The sequence below is a fragment of the Cynocephalus volans genome, chromosome 16 (assembly GCF_027409185.1).
Source record: "Cynocephalus volans isolate mCynVol1 chromosome 16, mCynVol1.pri, whole genome shotgun sequence".
Taxonomy (NCBI): Eukaryota; Metazoa; Chordata; class Mammalia; order Dermoptera; family Cynocephalidae; genus Cynocephalus; species Cynocephalus volans.
The window spans coordinates 24932282-24956761 of NC_084475.1; the positions used below are offsets into that span (position 1 = coordinate 24932282).

The 24480-nt window shown below is 39.1% G+C and overlaps 1 protein-coding gene across 2 annotated transcripts in view; it reads right to left on the bottom strand.

Moving 5' to 3' along the window:
* Nucleotides 1-12693: 12693 nt before the first annotated feature.
* Nucleotides 12694-24480, bottom strand: part of UBQLN1 (ubiquilin 1) — a 40588-nt gene continuing 28801 nt past the window's right edge. Inside the window, exons 7-11 of one of the 2 annotated variants that reach the window (XM_063081140.1) lie at nucleotides 20962-21104; nucleotides 17833-17916; nucleotides 16549-16664; nucleotides 16128-16296; nucleotides 12694-14671 (exon numbers count right to left, since the gene is read on the bottom strand). In XM_063081140.1, the coding sequence (XP_062937210.1) occupies nucleotides 14519-14671; nucleotides 16128-16296; nucleotides 16549-16664; nucleotides 17833-17916; nucleotides 20962-21104 (665 nt within the window). In that variant the 3' untranslated portion in view covers nucleotides 12694-14518. The remainder of the gene's footprint in view (nucleotides 14672-16127; nucleotides 16297-16548; nucleotides 16665-17832; nucleotides 17917-20961; nucleotides 21105-24480) is intronic. The other variant, XM_063081141.1, reaches the window with a different exon arrangement.

The following is a 24480-nucleotide window of genomic DNA, read 5'->3' on the forward strand; positions in this document are numbered from 1 at the left end:
GCTGATCAGCAGCTCTCTGTGTTATGTACATGTGTATAATTTAAACACAGAAAGTTAAATAACTGCTACTTAAAAGGTAGAGTTTGGCCAACAAAATCTTTCATGATAGTAAAAAAAATCACTTTGGTAGAAAAAAGACTGGGAACTACTACTTTAGAGAAAAAAAATACACTTTTCAAGTTGGGGAGCTGTGAAAATAGTTCACTTAAGACATTCCTACTCCAAAATGTCTGAATTTGCGCAGTGGCAAAGCTGGAGACAGATCGAAGCAGTCAGCCCAAAGTATGTGGGCACTGCCGCTGGGACTACCCGAGGCGTGGGATTTCTGGCACAGCATTAAACAGTTGATGCACGTGATCATAGAGGATCCCCCTTACATTTTCTGTCACTCTGCCATCTGTGGCATGGAGAACACCTGTTCTGTGTGAGTGTCTTCACCCCTCTCCAGCACTGGCTGATTTCCCTTTTCAATGAAGAAAGCAGGCGCAGGCTCAGACGCCTGGCAGACACAGTCTCCCCACAATTTAACCGCTTTGTTGTTCTTGTGGTTTCTATTTTTACTTTCCTTCTAGTTGAGACAAGTGACATTACGGTTTCTTTTAAAACATACATATTTAAATAAAGTGGGTTGTTTCAAGATAAAAAGTACACATGGTTCATGGATATACAAAAACCGCAAAGGGAGGAACTTCAGGGACTGAGGTGTGGGGTTCAAGGATCCAGTCTACCCGTCATTTTACAGACAGGCCTCCTGAGACCAGGGCTGTGTCCACCCACCCACCCTCCTGCTGTAAGAGCGTCGGGGGTGGACACAAGGCAGGCGAAGGAGCACTAGAGCCTCTAGGGCCAAGACGTGCAACGAAACCTTCCAGTAGGCAGGGAGGCACCACTGCGGCGGTAGCAGCGGGGCCGGGCAGGCAGCATGGGAGGTCAGAGGTGCTTACCAAGGCACCAGCTGTGGAGACCACCATCTGGCCAGCATGGGCCTTGCTCGATCTTTCCCCCACTGGGCTCTAGGAAGATGCTTTATCTTCTGTCCCAACCAGGCCCCAGCCACCCTGCAGGGCCCACTGGTTAGTTAGCCAAAGAGTGAGTTTTAGAACCAATTACGTTTTCTTTCACAAGAGCATGCTGTCTTTGACTTGGGAACCACAAATAGAGTAAGTGCTCGTGGAATCAAAGGGCCCTTCTGGGTGGATGGCGCTTGCCTAAGAAAATGTGGAGCCCTGTTGCTTCCTCTCTGCCAAGCTACTTGGGGGACCTCCTGCCTGGCTTCAGTTTCCGTCAACCCTCATATTCAGGGCCCAGGCCCTTCCACTCCAGCTGCATGAGTTCCCCTTCCCCTCAGATGTAGAGGAGGGGATCCGTCAACCCACTGCACTTAAGTGAGTCTGGACTGAGTATGTGATGGGCATTCTGGAAGGCTGAGGGCACGTAACACAAAACCCTGGCTCTCAGGTGGCCCGAGTCGGGGTGGAAAGCTTAAGGCATCATGTGTTCTCTGGCTCAGGCTAGATCCCCCATGAGAAAAGAAAGACGTGACAGGGGCTTTGAAAACAGGAACTTAGATCTGCTGAAAGACATACATTCCAGGTGGATTCTGGGTGCCCCTGCCCCCAGTTTCCTTCCTATAATGAATGCCAACACACAATCTTGGACAAAAGACTCGAACCAGACCACCCCAGCGGCTCCACAGCTGGACTACCACGCTGGGCCTTAGCCTCTCCTCCGTCACGGTGACAGGAAAAGGAGAAACAAAGGAAGGCAGTGGCTGTCAAGTGTGAATCACCTGAGGAACACTGATGGCTTCCTGCCTCCTCCAAGCCTACTGGACCAGCGTTTGTTATGAGGGCCCAGGTCTCTCATCTGAGAGCTCCACAGCTGACTCTGGTGAGCAGGGCTGGGAAGCCCAGGGTACGATCAGTGAGCAGGACCGTTTAGATACCCAGTTTTAGCCTCACCCAGCGGGCAGCAGCAGGGAGGCTTTTGGCGATGGTGAATTTCCGAGCTGGATTGGTTCTGACCAAACAAAGACCCACTGGACAGCTCACAAAGGGCCACAGATGAGTGAGTGGTGCTTTGGGCTGGTGACAGGGTGGGGCACCTAACCACACTAGGGACAGTGGCTGATTTACTTGGCTGGGGTCACAGGAAGAAGGAACCGAAGAGAGGAGTGGGGTGAATTCCCTTTCTCATCAAGGACACTGAGTTACACGGCCCTGGGCGCAGCAGACCACAGGGCTAGCTGGATTTGCGAACATGGTCTGCCCAGAGGAAAAGAATAGTCTTTAATGCCATTTTAATAAAGCCTGGGCCCTCCCCTCTCGAGTGTCTCTCTTGGTTTAGCAGAGAGAAGAGAGAGGTCGATGAGGCCTTCAGGTGAAGTGAATACACTGAGACGAGGGGAAATGGTGGGAGCCCTTTCTCTTAACAATCCTCAGTCTATCTGCTGCTGGATGGAGAAACAGTTACTCAGCCCGAAAGGAATCACGTGCTAGGACACGCCACAACAGGGATGAACCCCGAAAACTTTATCCTAAAGCAAAAAAGCCAGGCAGAAAAGGCCACACATTGCATGGTCCCATTTATCCGAAAGACTTAGCTTAGGCAAATCCACACAGACAGGAAGCAGGTTGGTGCGTGGCAGGGGATGGGGAAAGGTGGGAATTGGGACTGACTGCTAATAGTTACAGCATTCCTTTTTGGGGTGATGGAATGTTCTGGAATTAGCAGTGAAATATACTAAAAACCACGGAAGTATATTTTAAAATGAATTATGTGGTATGTAATTAAGTTATCTCATTAAAAAAATAATGGCCCCAGCGAATGCACCGAGTTGTGTGAGGAGGCGCCTCCCCGATCCCCACCTCGAGGTCTCACTCTGTGCCTGAACCCAGATCCCACATAGCGCTTCCACCTAGGAGTGACTCCTGTGTGTAAAGGTAGTTCTCTAACAACATGATCCCTAAGTGCAAGCCAGCTTCTTCATTTTCATTCAACCAACAGAGCACTGACCTGTTCCAGTGCTGGAGGGCATATGGCTGTGTGGGACTTACTGAGGGGTGGCGTGTGTTCTGTGGCCTTCTGGATTTGAGGACACTTTTGACCAAGTGATCTTTGCTTTACGAGCTGCCTCAGAAGACAGTGAAGATACAGGTTAGCCTGCTGTAGGCTGTAAAGGTGAGCTGGAGACAGAACCCAATGCTGTGGCTGGTGGAAAAGAAATCTCACTCGCTGGCTCACTCAGCAGCCCCACCCTTGGACTGGGTGCTGTGTTGCAAGCAGGAGAAAGAGAAATGAGCAGGGGTGGACAAGCAAAGAGATGGCTCCAAAGCGGTGTGACACAAGGAGGCACAGATAACAGGCTCCTATTCCAGCCTAGGGACACCTGGAAAACAGCATCTCCATGGTACAGCTCAACAAAGCCAGTGGTTCTCAATGAGGAAGACACCTCCCCCAGGGGCCATTTTAGAAATTGATAGGGATGTTTTTAGTGGTCATGATGGCAACGAATGAGGTGAGCGTGGGGGTATTGGCATTTAGTGGGCTCAGGCTGAGGATGCTACGTTTCATGCAGAACAGGGGCAGTTCTTCCCAAAAATATCCAAATATCCCGCTGGATATTCATGCAGTACTAAATGAAAAGCCTGTTTGTAACTACAGGAGTACAGAATCTATTTTACACATAAATAAAAATAACTTTTCAGTTTTAATATCCATTGAAATTTTCAAGAATAACCTTGTAAACAAAGAGACAACTATTTCATTCTATTTTTAATTTTACCAAGCGTTGTTTACAGTTTTATAAAACCATGGTGTATTTGTCACCAACACATCTATATCCTGCATTTGTCATTCTTCTCTCACGGTGACTCCCCAATAGGCACAAGCATCTAACTGCTACACTGTGTGTGTCTAGTGCAGTCGTGCCCAAGCAGCACTACTGAAACACAAGGCTTGTTAAAAGTTATGTTTCCTTTATATTAAAGGCATCACATTTATTATTTGCTTACGTAGGTTTCAACAGCAGTTAATTTCATTTCGAGATGACAGAGGAGGTATTAGAAAATAGTTGTTTAAAGAATACAAGGAGGTGTTAAGTTTGGTGGGTTGCGAACCACCACTCTGACCTTCCCAGACACAACTGCGGGCAGTCTGAGGCATGAACCAGTACTGCCCTCTGGTGGCCGGGGGTGGGAGGACACCACACGCACAAAGCCCTCCAAGTATTCCAGCACGTCTCTGGGTCCGAGGCAGTGGGATGGGGCTCCCTACCCATCCCTGACCACACCACTGCCCAGCCCCTGTGGCCTGAGAAGGGCCAGGCAAGAACCAGAGCGGTCTGCAGTGGCTCAAAATAGAGGAAAATGAAGGACTTTCCCAACTCTGCAAATACCACTCACCATCCCGTCTGGCAGGACTGTCTACCCCACCAACTCAGGGATTTCAGACTAAACATTTTCTTCTCCTGTGAGGTGGAGATACTGCCTGCCTCATGAAGTTGTGAGAACTGGGATAATACATGCGAAGTGTTGAGACCAACACTTGACACAAATCCTGTACTTTCTTGTACCTGCCACCTCCAACTAGAGTCTGAGGGAGTGTGGCCATAGGAAAAAACTCCCACTCGTCTGCTTTTCTGACTGTGGGGGAGCTTGTGAACCCATTCAAGTCTTTTGGCTCTGACAGCTCTTTCTTAACTCCTGTCAGGGTCTCCTTCCACCCTTTCTTCCAGCCCTTGGCCAGGTTAAATCAGGCAGGGTGTGGGATGAGGTCCCTGAAGCATGAGATGACCCAGCAATACACTGAGCAGTCAGCTCTGGAATCAGGACCCAGAGAAAACTGGGCTCTAGGCACAGCACTGCCACAAACTCATTGGGTGACCACGGGCAAGACACCCCTAGGAGGTGTCCAGGTGCCTCCAAGGTCACACCCTGTACCTCTCTAGAGACTACTCTAATGAGCAAACTTTTTCAGTGGATGAGAGTGCAAGAATAAGGAGGAAAGTAAATAGGCTGGCTTTAATCAAAAATACCACTGACCAGGGATTTTAATTTTCTGTGACTGTAATATGCAAGTTTATTCTTCCTTCACTGAACAGCAAATCTGTATATTCAAAACAGGGTAGTGATTGTATTATGGGTATTACGAATGCCCAGTAATTACCAAGGAAGTAAAACTGGATTAGACGGCAACCAATAAGCTGAGTCGAGCATCAACATGGGGAGTTGTTTCAACCCAGCTTCACAGACCTCAGGGGTGAAATGTAGGCTGGGGCTGATTTCCTGGAGTTCCCCCGCAGCAACCTATCTTGGACGCTGTGGAAATGGAACTCCACTTTGTGGGAGGTTGGAAGGTCATGGGCCATCATTTAGGAGGACCCCAGATCTAATGTTGAGTATCTAACACGTATCTTCACTGGAGGAAATGTACCCAACCCATGACAGTCCAAGACAAGGCTTGCAAACTTGAATGCCCAGAGGGCATGGCAAAAAACAACACTGGTGGGATACGAGAGACTGTAAAGGCTGTGACAAAATGAAAAATGCATGTCTAACCTCCCACTGCCCAGCTCCAGAGAATGCAGGAACACTCCTGCATTGTTGTGTAAGGGAGAACCAACACCTTCAAGAACTGTGGAGAAATCCCAGTAAGATGTCACAAAAAACTTAGTGGACTTGGATGCGTATTAGGTGATTTTAGGGAGGGTTCAAGGAAGCCGGGCTCTTGCTGAAGCTATAACTGGTAAAGAAGCACATTAGCCAGGATAGGGAGACATTCAGTAATTTTTGTGATTTGGACAATGTACACATTTTTCTCTTTGTTCGACATGACTGTAGAACGGGCCTTTGTCTTGACCCATCATTGTCACAGAACAGTCTTGTAGTGATGTGTCTGCGAAATTGTTCACATTCAGCAAGACATGGAAGCCTAGCTTTTATGTAATATCAAGGCTAGCTCCTGGATGACAGCGACTGCTTTTCTTTTTCTCACTGTCAGAGATCATTGTCACACTAAGGTCTTTTAGGCCTTGATTTGAACTGGGGACACATCATTTATCTTTAGAACACACTCCCAAATAGCTCAGATGGGAGGGTTTAACTTGAACATCCCTTCTGAAGAAATGAGAATTTGGCGGGTTTTCCACCTAAGTAAGGGCCAGGCTGCAATAGCTGGTTATACCCTGAGGTCAGAGTGTTGAGATACATGTACTGGATTAATGTCTCAGGACATACATCACTTCCCCTTCTGTAGCTAGAGCTCTTGTAGTTAAGCTACATGGAACTAGAAGACCTTGAGAAGTCCTCTCATCTCACCCAACTCCAGCCAACACAACTGTCCAAGAAGTACCCAGGGCCTGTGTAAAAATGTCTACCCCTCTTTTAGTATGTTTCAGTGCTTTATGCCTTTTTGTTGCTGAATAATATTCCATTGTGTGGATATACCACATTTTCTAATTCATTCATCAGTTTATGGATATTTGGGTTGTTTCTACTTTCCGGCTTTTAAGAATAATGCTGCTATGAACATTCACTCATGTACAAATTTTGGGGGGAACGCAGCGTTTTCATTTTCCTTGGTTATATACATACCAAACAGGGGAACAGCTGAATCAAATGTTAAATCGTTTGAGAAACTGCTGAACGGTTTCCCAAACAGCTTCACTATTTTACATTCCCACCAGCAATAGGTTCCAATTTCTCCACATCCTCACAAACATTTGTTATCGATCTGCCTTTGTGATTACAGCCATCCCAGTTTGTAGGAAGTAGTATCTCAAGATTTTGATTTGCATCTCCCTAATGACAGAAAGCATCTTTTCACATGCTGATTGGCCATTTGTATATCTTCTTTGGAGAAACGTCTATTCTAATCCTTTGTCTATATATAAATTTTTTTTTTTTTTTTACTGAGTTGCCTTTTTATTGCTGAGTTTTAAGAGTTGTTTATCAGATACATGGTCTTGCAAATATTACCTCCCAACTGTGTGCTGTCTTTTCACTTTCTTGATCATCTCTTGTGAAACACAAAAGTTTTTAAGTTTGATGAAGTCCAATTTACCTATTTTTTCACTGGTTGCTTCTGCTTCTGGTGTCATATATAAGAAAACACTACCAAATCCAAGGTGACAAAGATTTACACCTAGGTTTTCTTCTAAGAGTTTTATAGCTTTAGCTCTTACACTTATGTCTCAGATCCAGTTTGAGTTAGCTTTTGAATCACAATATGCATTTTAGCAAGATCCCAGGTGATCTGTATGCACAATGAAGCTGAAAAGCACTGCCTTAAATCACTAATAAACTCCTATTTCCTTTAAATCAGTGGTTCTCAACCATGGGAGCATTTTACAATCACTTTGAGAGCTTTTAAAAAGTATACCTGAGCTTCATCCAGCTATAAATTGTTCCACTTAGTCTGGGATGGCCTTATTTTTTAATCTCTCTAATTGATCTAATGTGAAGCAAAGGTTAAGAATTACTACCTCTTTGCTGATTAAGGCTTTCTGTAGCCCTCAACTAATTCTTCACTTACATGAAAATGTCCACAAAGCTATCACCATCCACTGTCTCACTGTCTAATCAATGTCTCCTGTCTTTCTTATTTGAATAGAAATCCTTAATATCATTCACATAGCCTTTCCATACAGATTTCATCCACATGCCTTTGTTAGGCTGGTTTGTACCCACTGCCTATTAATGTGGGATGCTGGGAGTTCCAACAGTGCCATATTAAGATTGGGATCAGTGTTCACAGGGCACACAGAGTACATGAGTACAAAGTAGGCTTGGTGTTTGTGGATATGACCCAAATCACACCTTCATTAAGAGACTACAGGATGAAAATCATATTGGCTGGTAGTGTACGGGGGTGGGATAGAGACAGAAATGAGAAGAGGAAATAGAGAACTTCAAGATTTTTCTGGGAAAACCAAAGATCTCAGGTTGCCAAGACCATGGTCTACAACCAGCACATTCTAACATCTAGTTGTCAAGTTCTCTTTGAGGCATTATTTGTCCTTGTTCTTTTTCTTCTTGAAGGGGAGAGGTGGGAATGGGTTAAACATTCTGGTCTTCTCTTTGCAAATCCAGAACCACAGAACCAATTAGAAGTTGAGCCTCAAACTATAAACAAAAATAACTCAAATGGATCAGTTATGTAAATATGAGCTAAAACCATAAAACTCTTAGAAGAAAACGTAAGGAAAAATCTTCATTAATGTTGGATTTGGCAATGAATTCTTGCTATGACACCAAAAGCACAAGCAACAAAACAAAAAAATTTAAAAATTGTACTTAAATATAATTTAAAACTTTTGTGCAAAGGACATTTTCAAGAAAGTGAAAAAACGCCTACAGAAAAGGGAGAAAATGTGCAAATCATATATTTGATAAAGGTTTAAAATCAAGACCTTATAAAGAAATCCTACAATTCCACGAACAGACAATTAAAATGGGGCAAGAGACTTGAATAGACATTTCTCCAAAGAAGATATACAATGAGATACCACTTTAAACCTACCAGGATGTCTACAATTAAAATTTCTTTTAAAAAAGGGAAGGAAGTGTTGGCAAGGATGTAGGGAAACTGTAACCCATACAGTGCTAGTGGGAATGTAAAAACAGTGTAGCCTCTGTGGAAAAGCTTGGTAGTTCCTCAAAAAATTAAAAACAGAATTACTGTCTAAGACCCAACAATTCCACATCCTAGGTATATATCCAAAAGAACTGAAAACAGAAACTCAAACTTATACACCAATGTTCGTTATGACGTGACTCACAATAGGCAAATTGTGGAAGTGTCCAAAAACAGATGAATGAATAAATATGTTGTATACATACAATGGAGTATTATTCAGCCATAAAAAGCAATGAAGTACATGGTACACACAGATGGGCCTTGTAAACATACTGAGTGAAATAAGCCAGACACAAAAGGCCACACATATTGTGACTCCATTCACACGAAATATCCAGAATAGGTAAATCCATAGAGACAGAAAGCAGATTAGTGGTTGCCGGGAAGGGTGGCAGGAGAAGGAAGGAAGCAAATGCTTAATGGCTACAGGGCTTCCTTTTGGAGTGACGGGAGAGTTCTGAATGATGGTGACGGTTGTACCACACTGTGAACACACTTTAATGCTACTGAATTGTACCCTTTAAAATGGTTACAATGGTAAATTTTATGTTACTTGTATTTTACCACATTAAAAACAAAAACAAAAACCTCAGGCCTTCCCCACAAGGGTCCAGCCTACCTCACTAACCTATTTCCACATGGCAGGGAGTAGATGAGAATGCATGCCTCCTTCAGACAGACTGTTTCCCAAAGAAAAGGGGCTCACGGTCAAGTATGCGCAGTTCCTAGTTCAACAAGCAGCTGAGTCACTACTTCCTTTAGAAAGGAGTGAACAGCAAAGAAAAATGAGCTCATCCATCTCTGCTCTTCTGGGATTAGTGGGTGTGATTAAGACGGTCACAAACTCTTTGACATTCTTCCCATCAAGACCTGGGGCCTATGACGCCTCCTCTTAAATCTGGGCAAGACCATTAGAATAGGAGAGAAGGGACAATGGCCAGCTTTGGGCCCAGGCTTGAAGACTGGTGACTTTCATTTTCCTTGAAACACTTGCTCTTAAAACCCATCCGCCACACTGTAAGGCAGCACAAGTGGCCCTGTGGAAAGAAACTGAGACCCAAACTGCATTCCCAGATGAAAGCATGTACCAATTTAACAGCCACGTGAATAAGCCCTCTTGAAAGAAATTCTCCAGACCCCATCAAGTCGCTCCCCTGTATTACTCACCAAGCCCTGCCAAAATTGCTCATTCAGCATTCTAAGCCACCAATCTGTGGGGTAGTTTGCTACGAAGCATTAGATAACCACGACCCAGAAGACATTCCTTCCCCTCTCTGGGAAGTGAAAGACAAAGAAACCCTCTCTCTCACAACCTAGCCCACGTTAACAAAGGGACTGGTTTTATTTTATTTTAAAACCCATTCTGGAAATCCAAAGCTAACAGTAACTTCTCTCTCTCTGTACTTTTTGGTGGATAGCAATTATCTTATCCAGTCATCCCCCACCTCACACACAGATTATTCCCATTAGAATACAAACATGCTGTAATACTGTTCCCATTTTAACAGAAAACAAAAGGCAAACTTCTACACCACCACCACACCGCCCTCCCCAGCTTCTGCCCCATTTCTCTGATTCTCTCTACTTCAAAACTGTGCCTCCTGGTATTGCCTTGGTCCCCAAGTCACGACTTCACCCCACCACTCTAACCCCCTAGTTGTAGCCATGAGGATCCTTCCCTTTCCTAAATCCCAAGGTTAACATTCAATCACGATGAGTACTTGAAGCAGCAGCACGGAACAGTCCATGATAGCTGTCTCCTCTAAGTTTCTTTACTTGCTTTCAGGACCTCTGTTGGTTCTCACCTCATGACCTGTTTCATCTCCTTTGCAACTCCTGATTGCCTTATAAACATCTCCACCTACGTGTTCGATCGAGTACATCCACCTTAATGTGTCAAAACCAAACTTCTGATTTACACTCTTCCCCATGTTTCTCTGCCTTGCTTGACGGACTCCTCTCTTGCTCTTGACCTCATACCTCTATTATCAAAGTCTCTACCTTCAAAACATACTCCAAATCTGACTACTACTTATACCTCCTTCACAGCCACCAACCCAGTCCGAGCCCCTGTGATGTCTCCCCTAGATTATTACCTCCTAATAATCTCTCTGCTTCCACCCAGCTTCCCCTAGTCCAGTGGTTCCCATCTAGGAACTTACTAGAAATGCAAATTCTCCCCCAACCCTAGAACTAATAATCATAAACTCGGGGGGTGGGACAAAAAAACTCATATATTAAGAAGTCCTCCATGTCAAGCACCTGAACCACCCCTACCCCACCACCACATCTCCCCAATCTTCTTCCCTACGGTATCTCCCTAGCTCACCTTGTCCAGCCACTCCAGACTCCTTATGTTCTACAAGCACACTCAGAACACTCAAATCTCAGGGCCTTTCCATTAGCTGTCCCTCTTCCTGGGAAATTGTTCACCCCACTAAAGATATTCAAGTCACTGTTGAAATGTCACCTCAATGAGGTCTTCTCTGTCTACCCTATATAAAACAAGAACACCCCCTTCCTGACCTAGCTTCCTTACCATGCTTAATGTTTCACCAAAACACTTATTACCTGGCAGGCAATACATGTTTTGTTTACTGTCTGGCTCCCTATATCCTACTATCTCCCATGTGAATAGAATCTTGTTTTATTTACTCCTATACTATAAGCAACTAGAAAAGAATATGGTACTCAATAAATGCTCAATAAATGTTGACTTTCTGAGACAATGGTTGCCTTTGAGAAAAGATACAGAAAAACTGAGGAAAACTTGTTCCTCAAGTAACTGCCAAGACAATTTCAGAGCAGAAAAATCAAAGAAAAACAAAATGGCAAAATGCTATAAGGTGAACAGGAAGAACAGAATGCAGTAGTTGATGGTAAAGGCTAAGTAGTTCAGAATAAATCAATTGCTGGGTTAGCAACGTTTAGGAAGATCTCAGAACGAAGCCCAGAAAGAATGGCAGGCTTTATATGCGCAGAGCTAACCATGCACAATACCAGAGAAGGGGAGATTTGCCAAGTGTAGCTTTTCCTAGAGTGTGTTCACTGGACATAGCACTACCTTCGAGAACAGTCAAGCAAAAGAGATGTTCTAGTAGGACTGCAAAAAGCTGGATTCAACAACTTTAAACAGCAGGACTTACTGTTGACTTTAACATGTTAATCTCTATGAGGAAGTACAATACGCAGTCCTTCCCTGCCTCAACCACACTAACCTTTTTCTGTTATACATGTATATATGTGTATACACACAACCTAGCTTCATTTTTGTCACTAACACATTAATTTTTATCTAATCTGTTGTATTTTGTTGTGATTTGCCTATTAAATTAACATAGTAATAATGTCTCCCCAAACAAACGACCCCTTTCATTATTACATTTAAACCAAGCCTGACACCGAAGATTCTGAATACACATAGAGGCCAGCTGTTTATCTGACTGTTCAACACTGCTACACTTTGTTTAGAATATCACAAATATCCTACTAGGGAAATAAAATCCTGAAATATTATTTTCAGCACTCCATTCTTTACTCAACTTGTACTAAGTAACAACACAATAACAATTTAAGCATACAGTATTTTAAATGTCTTTTTAGTGCTTTTAAGAATTTTAAGTATTTTGAACCCCTTAATATTTAGATCTAAGACAAACATATTAGAAAGAAACAACAAAAGATGATACGGCTGCAGCAGCATAAACATACCTAAGAGATCGCCTAGCCCAGTGCAACCTATAAGCCTGACTGCCAAATTTATAGAAAAAAATTATGACAGAAAAGAAATTATGATGCCTTACTCAAAGTCAACTAGTCATGTACCAAAAAACAAGCAAAGCCAGGTCACCTACCTTCCCAGTAGGCTATCTTTTAAATATACCACAATACAATGTATGTGACATTTTAACTGGGGAATCTTGAAATTTTAATAAAGAGTAATCTAAAGTGTGACAAAATCTGGGGTAAATCAACTCAGCCTTTAAAGATATGGTTAGAGAAAGTAAATTGAAGACATCTTTTTCTTTCTACAAAAAAGACAAGACAAACCAAGGGTAAAAGCTAGAGATTTATTGTTATTTTGTGATTAATAAATCGTCAAAATGGTTATGACACTATCCCACACCATACCACTATTAACCAGTACAAACGTTTTTAAACCAGACTGAGGCATAAGGCAGAAACAGCAAAGACACACGAATACCATCCTTACCAATCTCCTCTAGTCATGCCTCCACCCTGACCTTTGCATGTGTTTTCCTCCTGGGGAAAGTGTCAGAACAGTGCATGGACTGGTAAGCAACCTAGCCTCTTGACCTTTTTTAATAGCAAGCAACTTACAGAAGTAATGGAATTCAACTTGTATTTCCCTTGATTTTACTGGTCTGCAACTCATTTTAGGTTACTTCAACATTTTAATTTCCTGTACTGTACATGAGAGAATATAATGTCCTAAGAGAATACTGAACCAGAGTCAGCCAAATATATTTCTGACCCTGAAGTTATGTTTTAATTGGTCCTAAAAGAAAGTACCACCCCAACAGTTTGAGAAGCAGACAGAACTTCTTTGGGGAGGGAAGAAAAAGGCTGTAGAACAGCCGAATGTACTCCACATTGTTAAAACGGCTCTTTGTTTTTCACCCCTGAATGATCCTTCCTTACTACACTAGATGCACAGAAATCCTAACAGAACCTTGGCTGCCAGTACTATTTAGGCTAGCCCAATCCAGGACAGATTCCGTGGCGCCCCTCCCCCTCCCCAATTCCCCCTTCTCTGACGCTCTGAAAAGCACAATATTTAACTATTCCTTAATAGAACTACCAAAACACTTCAGAAACAAGTGGCTCACAAATCATTTTAAATTCAGGTATTGCCTGTGCATGAGAAAACCGATAAACCCAAAAGATAGTTCTATTTTTATATGGCAATTAAAAATAACTGAAACATCAAGACACTTTCAGTGAAAGCAACATTTCAATTACAAATTGTAATGCCTGTTAAACTACCTACAGGAAAAGCCGAAAAGTCCTAGGCAAAATGCACTTTTGGGTATACTACAGTGCCCCTTCGGTCTGCACAAAAATTAAGGTAATTACAGTCAACCTGTGAATGTTGAGACAAAGTTACATTATATTGTCCGTACAATTAAATGTCCTTAAAGAAATAACTGGAATCAGCTTTTCTACTATATTTTCAACAATCCTGACTAACCGGCACTTTTGCTGAGAGATGTTTATCAAAGATGCTGTAAGATTCTATACAATTAGGAAATACTCAGCTTTAGGAGTATTTCCTCAGCTTTACTTTTTGGTTACATGTGTTTTGCTCAGATAACTTATGGCAGTATGTTTCTAGAAATGCAGTCCCAAATGTGCGTACTCTATATTGTATACAAATAAAGCAAAAATTGTCAGTGGTATAAATCTTACAGCATTGTTTGCAAAAATACATGCCAAAGTCACAATAAGCAATATTGTACCACAAATTATAGAGCTCAAATGATTGGCTTTTTAACGCTTTATTCTACATAAATTACTACCATAGGCTAATGTTTTAAAAAGCAAATAAACCGGACAGATGCAGAACAGAATCTGTTCACCCAACTATAAAAGGTGATGCTTTTAAAAATTACAATAAATGCAGAAGTGTTTATGCATGCAGTAGCCTTAAGTGAAAAAGCATTGATTCCCACTGTTCCAAAAAAGAAAAACACAGAAAAACCCACACATCTTACTGAACACCACCTTAAAATGCATCATATTGGGTTTGTTTTTAACAGCACAGAATTCCAAGAGTCAAAATGAAATAAAGCGGGTATTTTAAAGATTTAAGAGCCGTTATCAAAAATAAATTACATTTTTTCAAGATACAGAAATGCTGCTATGATGGCTGGGAGCCCAGTAACCTTTCGATAGCTGCATTGATATCACCTCCTGTTGCTATTAGCGCTTGCAAGTTGGCTTCCCGGTTCAGAAATCCCATTGCACTGAGTTGTTCCAGTTGTTGCTGAAATCTGACTTCTGGGTTCTGTAGCTGTTAAAGAAAAAAATAATATAATAATAATCAAACTCTAATGGACACCAGTCCATGTCACACCAAAATAACTTTTACAAAACCGTAATTGCTATTTTATAACATATGCTGGTCTACTGAGCTTTGAAAGCACTGCCTCTCTCTTGAAACATATCCAACATATTTAAAAGTCCACTAGCACTTTATTTTATTACTTTAGTCTAGTCTATACCTAAGCAATCATGTCAAACAGATCACATAACTCTGCTTTTAGAAAAAAAAGCTTAATAAATTCCAACCATTATTTTAGAGGCTCATAAACATACAGAAAAACTTAAAAGTATATATATGCAAATAGTTTACAACTAGATGATTTATTTTGTGTAGCTACTGACCAAGTGAGTAATTATAAATGCCAGTGTCCCTCTTGAATAAAATTCTATAGTTGCAATAAGGCTTAGAATGTGGATTCGATTTCTGCATTGGCCATTCAATTCTTAGAAAGAGTTCCAGTTTCAGTCCCACAAACTATACTCCTAAATCATGACAATTCAGGTGCATCAAATCATTCTTCAAAAATGAGGCAAAACAAAAGCATATAAATGACCAGTCAGTCCTGGCCAATCTGATAATGGGGAAGCTTGTAAGGCTATTCAACTTATGTAACAATTAATTCTGACTAATATCTAAAATCACTTTTTCTTATTAATTCCATGAATATTTACTGAGTACCTACCATAAGCCAGAAACTATGGTAGGTATTGGGAACATAAATATGTGTAAAATAGAACTCTGCCTCACTTACTGTATTTAGTTAGGCCTGAAATCAGAAAGTATCCAATAGACCCTGAAACATTTTTTTCCATGCAGAAGTTGGGGGCAACCTACTGTAATAAGTTTGAACTGGCAATCATCTTTATATAATGGCACATTCATAATAAGGCCAATACATGTTTGTAGATGCAAGAACATTATTAGGGGTCTATATTTTTTGGCCATATTTGTGAGGTGTATTTATGTAACAAAAGTTACCACACACAGAAAGTGGTATGGTGGTGGGTAACATGAAGTAGTTAGGATTTTTTTAAAAGTTAAAATACAAAAAGTAGCAAACAGCTGTCCTGGAGATACTTAAGAAAGTCAAGTTTCTATTCCTCCCTGACAATTTTATAAAACAAAGCATATTTCAAACGATTTTCAAATAAGGACTCCAAAAAAGAATGCATTTTTAAAGGCGACTTCTAAAAAATAAGGCATTGGGTTATATAGCATTTCTTCCCTACAACTCAACAATATTTCCTTTAGTATCTGATATACTAAAGTTAATTTTTGTAATGCCTATTTTTAGATTCAATATCCTTAGGACTGTGCTTTTCATTAGTCTAAACACTAAAGGACTGCACTTTCATTTTCTCCTTTTCGGAAATTTCTAAATTTCTAACATTAAGGAATGCAAAACTTGAAAAAGAACTGTTACCTGAGGATTTACTCCAGCAAGAGCCTGCAGCATCTGCTGAATAAACTGCTGGTGCCCAGGTTCAGCGGTTCCTGTTGTGGGGCTTGTGTTTTCACTGGGTGTAGCGCTAGACCCGTTGGTTCCCGAAGAGCCGCCAGTGCTTCCTATTGCTCCCAGGCCAGGAGTAAACCTAGAGAAAGCAGAGACAGGTAATAAACCTAAGCTCCTGCAAAACTGGATGGAGGCCAGCCCAGTACAAGTGAAAAATAGTTATATTTTAACATAATATTAGCTAAGCTATCTTCTTAAAATAAGCATTTTTAACTTAGAAAACTGACTTAAAAACAATCTCAACAACAATAAAGCAGAATAATATTAAATTAGAAATTCTCAGAGAAAGTGACCATTATAGACTTTCGTAATTGTCCCCAAATAAACCTACCCTGGGATGAGGCCGGGAGCTTCAGTTGCTAACGTTTGTAAACCCTGCTGAATCTGTAACAAGGCCTGCATTGCTCTAGGGTTTGACATTGCTGATAGTGTATCAGGATTCTGCATCTAAGGAAGAAAGAAAACCAGTGGTTACAAGGGAATTAAAATCAGGGAAGGTAAATTTTTAAATATTTTCTTTGCTATGTTTCTGGAAAAAATCTAAAACCTTACTCCTGGATACCGGTAATCCATAATTTCTTTCCCAAAATAAACACAAGCACCTCCTCTTTGACAGCAAACCTAGTGTGCTTGGCCTCCTTCTAAGTCCATCATTAAGGCCATTTTCATAACGGAAGACAATCAGGAGCTACTCTAGAAGCCACAACTATTCCCCTTCTCCAACACAAAATAAAATATTATTTCTAATAAGAAAACAACCTCCAAATGCACAATTTACATGACATGGTAATATGGTGAAAGACACATATTCCTCCTGAACAAGTGTTATCTATCACTGATATAACAATTTTACAAATAAGGTACGCTCTAAAACAGTAGTTCCAAATTTGAAGTTAATATGTTTCCTGAGTTTAGCTTCACTACTTCCAAATATACACCACCTGACTGAGCAAAAAAAGATAGGCTTATATAACAAATAGATCCAGGACACTAACCTTGGATAATGGTTTACAGGCCTGAGAACCCTTTGCATAATATATAAAGCCCTAGAACTGCCAGTTTCAAAAACACCAAAACTGACTTCTCTTTTATATTTTTAAATAATAAAATACCATGGCAATCTCAAGTATTTTTTAATAATAAAACCTTCCTGACACAATTTTAATTTTACTAACTCCAAGTTTGAGGAAATGAGATCTACCCCTTGGAAAATAGGTATTCTATTAATCTGGAAGAAATAAAAACATTTCAAAGAAACCAAATCTGTAAAACAGGATAGGGTAGCTCTTTCCTGTTACTTGAAATTAGTTAAACCATAAAGCGTAACATGACACAGGGAAGCACTTCAAAGTTAGTAAAGTGAAAGAAAATGGTTTATGGTATTAACAGAGCATTCAAAATCCTAAGTCCTCAAAAGCAAAATCAAAATGGTTCTTTCCTCAGATTATGTTTAAGAAATATAAGCAAAAGGTCAGCAGTGAAATGGGGCTCTGAATTGCAGCATTATCAAACTCCTATTTTTGCTATCAGCCAGAGAAGAGCAAGGAAAATGTTTATCATCAAACTTTTTCAAGCAAATCATTACCAAAGACAGCTAGCATCTTTTCTTACTCACTTGTTGGAGGAAAGTTGGGAGCTGTTGTCTCATTTGTTCTTGAAGCTGAGGATTTCCAGCAAATAGGGGATTATTCAGCATCATCTATGGGGCAAGTGTTCAAACAATTTTAACTGGAAATATCTGAAACAAGTAATGTACCTTGTTTAATATTCTATCTTCCCCCCAAGTGCCTAAAATGGCACTTATAAGGCAGGAAGATAGAACATAAATAAAAAAGGGAAGATACTGTCCACAAGAGGGATCTCAAAAAAAAAAAAAAAAAAAAAAATCAAAAAACAAAAATGAGGCATCTTCTCTCTCAATGAGAATGGTGATTATGATAATGACATACAATATCCTAAAAAAGAAAAGCAATCATTTTTCTCAGGCATTTCCTCGAGCAAAGGCAAATATGTGCCCTTGAAAGAAAAATGGGAATAACTGGCATTCATGAGGATACATTTTCTGCTACACTGACAGAATAAACATAAACATCAATACATGGAACTATACGTATGGCTTACTTGGAAACCTCAAAACACAAATGGCAAGCACAGAGAAAACCCAGATCTGGAACCACTATATCTACCAGATACTACAAAGCAGCTAATATTAGGTCCAGAAAAGTAACACCGCAAAACAGAAACTAACTTGCCAGAGAAATAGGGCTGCTAAGTAAAAATCAGCCAGGACTAGCATCAACAGTCCTCTGCGGAAAATGTTAAAATGCTTTAAGACCTGAATAAACCATATGAGAACTCCAAGATTAACATCTCGATTTCACCTCACTACCACAAGAGATGAGAAAAGTGGCATTATCTTCTAACCTCCAAATAGGTGTTAAGAATTTAAAAGGCAGGGCAAATATTAACATGATGTTTGATACCTGATAATATACAATCAGCATAACCAGAAACTAATAAATTCTCATAGCTTCAAAAAAGACAAATTTCATATCATTTCTCCAGACAGAGTGAAAAGTCAACAATGATTTACTGATGGCCTATTTACCCATCCAAAGTCCCGGGAGAAGATGACCCTCGCCCTCAAGCAGTTAACCATAGTTAAGTACAATTATATGTAAATACTGGAAGTAGAATTCCTCCTTCCTGTTTAGTTAGTCTATTGGTACAAAGTGGATCGTTTAATTTCAACATGATAACCAAGGCAGGAAGAACTCAAACAACCTTTTACGGGTACATAGTATTTACTTCACAGTGACCAATAAATTCACAGTAAATAAAGTAATACCTACTCTTGAGGTCAACAAATCTGCTTCTTTACTGGCTCCAGTCAAATATTTCTTTATTATGAACATATTAACAAGGCTATCACATTTGCCTTTCGGGATTTACAGCATTTAAACTAATCTAGAAAAAGCATGTCATCTTAAACTTACTCATTCTTTGTCAAAAAGTTATCTCTTTGATTAGGATTTTTTCCTAATTTACCTATTTCTATCACAACCAATACAGATTTTTACATGCAAGACCTTTTTTCTGAATATTTAAAAATCAAAAGTAAAACAGAGAAACTACAAACCTTAATCTGATAACCAGAGCAGATGCAAAAGTTTCTAAACTGTCTATAATAAAAGACACCCATACCTAACATTGTCAACATTTTGGTTTAGAGTACAAACAGTATGTGAAAGTGCTCAAATCACCTTACAAATGTAAACTTACTGTTGTTATAAATGGCTAGGAATGTGCTTGTTAAATTTTACAAGGAAGTTCACATTCACTATTATTAATTAGCCAAATATATACTTAAAGAACATATAAATAGTACCACTCTACATACAAATTTTCTGTATTTAAACAAATATGAATATTTTAGCTGAATTCACTGCCAAAAATGACTGATTACAGAAAATTGAGGCATTTAATAGTAGTCTGTTTCATAAAATGTACCTACAATATGCAAAATTTTAAGTAACAAAAATTACTCTAAAAGTTTGTTCTTTATTTCCAAGTCCACAAATTTTGTGAGGGCAGAAGGTATTATTGAAGATTACACTTCAAAGACATTTGCTATATCCTTGAATCAATACAGTTCTAGAGTTAGAAAATAAAAACCATTTCATTTGACATAATGAAGAGAAGTGATTAATTTTAACAGCTTTCAAAATTTAAGAAATGGGATTAACTATAAAGGAAACTATCTAATTCCTAACACTTTACAGAAGCCACTTTTAATAAACAGCAAATACAAACGACAGATGATCAAAGCTTGTTTCACATTCTCCATGGTTTTTAGATGGGTGTGGAACCTAGGGAGTATATAAGAATCACCTAGGGAACTTGGAGGGTATCCAACGCAATTACAGACAGTCCCCAACTTATGATGCTTAAACTTAAGGTTTTTCGACTTTATGAAGATACAAAAATATGGTGCAAAAGCAATACACATTCAGTATGCTCCTGGATTTACAATATTTCCAATTTACGATGGGTTTATCAGGACATAATCCCATGTAAGTCAAAAAACATCTGTATATCAAAAATCTCCAAGGATGAAGCCCAGCATAAGTATTGTTTTTAAAGCTCCTCAAGTGATCCCGAATGTTCAGCGAGTACTGAGATCTACTGCTTTTCTTAGTTATGGTCTCTTTAGAAACAAATGAGAAAATTAATAAATTAATAAAGGATGGGTATACTAACATCAGGGGAGAATTACATAATGGAAACAATGAAAACACTGTTCTCACAAATCCCCCTCTCCTGTAATAAACAATTTCCAGCTATTTTTACAACTGCCATTTTTGGGCATAATAACTATTATTCATAATCTGAATAATCTAATAAAAGTATTTCAAAATGTATTAACACTGTTCTTACTCGCTTTCAAGATTTACATTTCATTGAAGAGTATATCTAAAAGAGAGAGCAATCCAAAACTTTTGGTACTCATCTTCTAATTCAATGTAAGTAGATACAAAGTAAACCTATTAACTTCTTTTTAGTCAATGAATGGCAGAGATAAAGATGTTTTAATTATATCTGAAGTATTAATTTACTGCAAAGAAACAAACTGTCCAAAAAATTGGAGATGTAATTTACCTATATTTCTAGTGTGTTAAGATAGCACACACAACACAATGATTAGGTTATTACACAGTCCTTTTTAATACAATTACAAACTCACCTGTGCAGCAAGATCAGGGTTCTGGCTTAGTGACTGCATCATGCTTCGCATGTAGGGGGCAGACAACATGTTTTGCATAAGTTGTGGGTTTTCAGTTATTTGTTGCAACAAACTCTGCATTCCTGGTGTGTTGAACATACTAGCTGGAAGTTTGTTTAAAAAAAAAAAAGACATTGTATTAAGGAAAAAATACATAAACAAATGTTAAAGCTTTAAAATACAATATATACACTGTGCTTAAGTTTATTAGCAACTACAGATGAATACACATATATCAATTGAACTAAGAATTTTACAATGAAAAAGCTCTCCAAAGTACATGCCCAACATATACCAGTAAAAAAGTACAATTCTAAACCTTCTCGTTGCCTTCACAGTAAAATCACATCTAATGGAAGGGCTAGGTTCTAAAGTCAAATTAAGGTAAGAATTAGATATGGTCCAAATTACTGTTGAAAAATCCCATGTAGTAAAGAAGTGTGAGCCAACTTTTCCTCCAGGACTGAAACAGATAGCTTGATTAGAATCATATTCAGCACTCAATATGCTCACAGTTAAGAAAGAAGGAAGCCTTGACACCAGAGGGAACGACAGATGCAAGGCCTCCATCCCACTTTCATGGAGTACTGGCACTCACTGAGTGAACTCTCAGGCACATTTCACATGATAGACCGTAGAGCACGGTGACTAAGAGCAGCATCTGGAGCCTGATCACCCGGATTAAAATCTAACCTAACTACAGGCAAGTTATTTAGCCTCTTCAAACTTCAGTTTCCTCATATGTAAAATGGAAAAAATAGTATCTACTTCACAGGGTAGTTGTGACAAATAAACTTGGTAACACGCCAAGTCCCCATTAACAATTACTCTCCTGTTTTTCCTGTCTTTTTTAGCCAAGAGCTACAGCTCAATTTATGTGATTTCAATATGTGATGATTCAACTTAATATTTAGGCAAATTTTCTTTGAAAACTAACTAATTTGTTTACATTATACCCAGACTTTCAACTGCTGACTAGATATATTCAAACCCAAATATATTCTCAAACTTATGTCAACTTAATTTACTAGCTTTTTCATTTCCCTTTTGCTCTTCCCTCCAGTAGTTTTACAGGCTTAAAACATTTGAGTCTTCCCATTTATCTCTCCAGTTTATTATAAAACTGCTGTTTATGATAGCTTTTGTTTTTCCTATTTTCTCATGTCGTAAACTTCAATTTAGATTTTTTCACATCCTAGAGTCCAAGACATGTTGCCAAACTATAGCCTGCAGGACAAATTTGGCCTACAACCTGTTTTTGTACAGCTCGTAAGGTAAAAATTGTTTTTACATTTTTAAATGGTTAAGGGGAAAAAACTCAAATGAAGATAAAATATTTTGTGAAATATGGAAACTATCTGAAATTCAAATTTCAGTGTCCATGAATACCATTTTATTGCAAGTCACTGCTCCCTGGTTTATTGCCTACAAAAGAAGAGCTGAGTACTTGTAACAGAGACTGGGGCACTATCACTGCTTTGTACTGCTGATCAGTATACGACCAATCACCATCACTTAGTTATAACTCAGGCCACACAAAATCACTGTAGCATACTGTTATTATTTCCTTTTTATTACCAGTGCATACCAATCACATCAGAACAAGAGAAAAAGGAGAAGCAGACTATGAATGTCATGCTTTTAAGGCATAATGGAGTATAAATTATCACGAGATGGTAAAAATATTGTGTTTATTATACAATACTAAAAGAACACAACAAACATAGACATTGCCAGACTAAGTACTCATCACAATATTCCCTACTCACAAGAAAGCAGTAGTCAGAAAAATTTCAAAATTTAAAATGGAATATCTCATCACAGCCAAATTTCTTTACAAAAATGAAAATAAGGCTGCAACCAAAGGTAATCTTCCAAGTGGCTCATTTGTTAGCCAATCAAGGTAAACTGTGTACTAGTGGTAATTAATTAGCAGCTAATAAAATCTTTACTGCAACAGCCAAATAGATGTGGCCAAAGAAAATAAACTGGTTTAAGTCTACTAGCTTTAACGTCAATAGTCAATTAAAAAACGACGCGAATGATTTAGAGTGGTATTCCTTGGTTCTTGATGACTTAACAGATGTTACTGATACTGCTCAGTTCTTGTTTATTTGAGAAGTCAATGCCAAGTTTGAAATGACTGAAAAATTAGCTTCTATAAACAGACTGCATGAAACAACTATTTTCAAAGAAGTTGAGAAAATACTAATTCAGTACACCCTGAAGTAGCATCTGCTAAGATGTGCTACATCTGATGGTGATAAAACTGTGTGGAGGGCTGGCAAGTTTAGCTGCTTTGGTTAGAACATTGTATTGGTAACACCAAGGTGAAGTATTCAGATAGCCATACTAGCCAGCCACCGAAAAGAAAAGTGTGGAGAATTAACAGGATTTATTCAAAGGACAAATTTACAAAGCTTATACAAATATAAGCTATTTAAAGACTATGGTTATTCACTGACTTATTCATCAGCAGGTACTCTGTAAAAAATATTTTAGTCTATCATGTTATTGAACCAGTAGGAGTACCGATGATGAATATCATTCATTCACTCTTGTGAACTTAACCATAGTCAATTCCATGAATTTTTGCTAGAAACAGCTCAATATCCTGACATGCGCAACCATGCAATAGGTTGATGGCTTAGCAGAAATAAAGTTTCATTGTATTTTATTAGCTCATGGTTAAGATTAAAATTTTCTAAATGAGAACAAACACTCAACCAACATTATCAAACACTGCATGACTTTGGAAATTAGCTATTGCTAGAGACCTGGTAATGTTTCTCAATAAATTCAACCCAAACTTAAAAAGCAAGACAGGATTTACATGTGAAATTCATACTGTAGTAAAGTAATTTCAACTAAAATTGTTTCAATCACAAGCAATGTCAAGCTACTTTATATACTTCTTGTGCTATCAAAAATTACAAGAAACAAGATCTACATTCCCATGAATTTGCAGATTTATTTTTGAGCTCACACTACCAGCAGCATTTTTCAGATCTCAATGTAAGTGCAAAGGTAATTCCACATTTCAAAATTCATTTAATTGTGTAAATGAGGAGCTACCACCTAACCTTTAATTTGAAGCGATTAATCTGCAATGTAATCACATACTATAAGCAAAAGAATCTAAACAGAATTATATAAATGCCTTCAAACATATACTTTTGGAATGAATGTATATTCTGAATGAAATAAGTCTCATTACACATCAGTATTAACAGATGAACATTTGCAATCAATTTTGGTAAGAGAACACTGTGAACCCCCAATTAAGCAAAACATTATCCCCCCCAAATGAAGTCCATTCCTTAGCATACGTGTATGAGAGAAATAGTGCACTCAATTATTACTATATTTTTAATTTCATCAGTTAAAAATTCTGTGGAAATTTCTTTTCTCTCATGATGTAACACTGTTGGCTTTCCATATCCCTGAATCCTGCAACCATGGATTCAACCAAGGATCAAA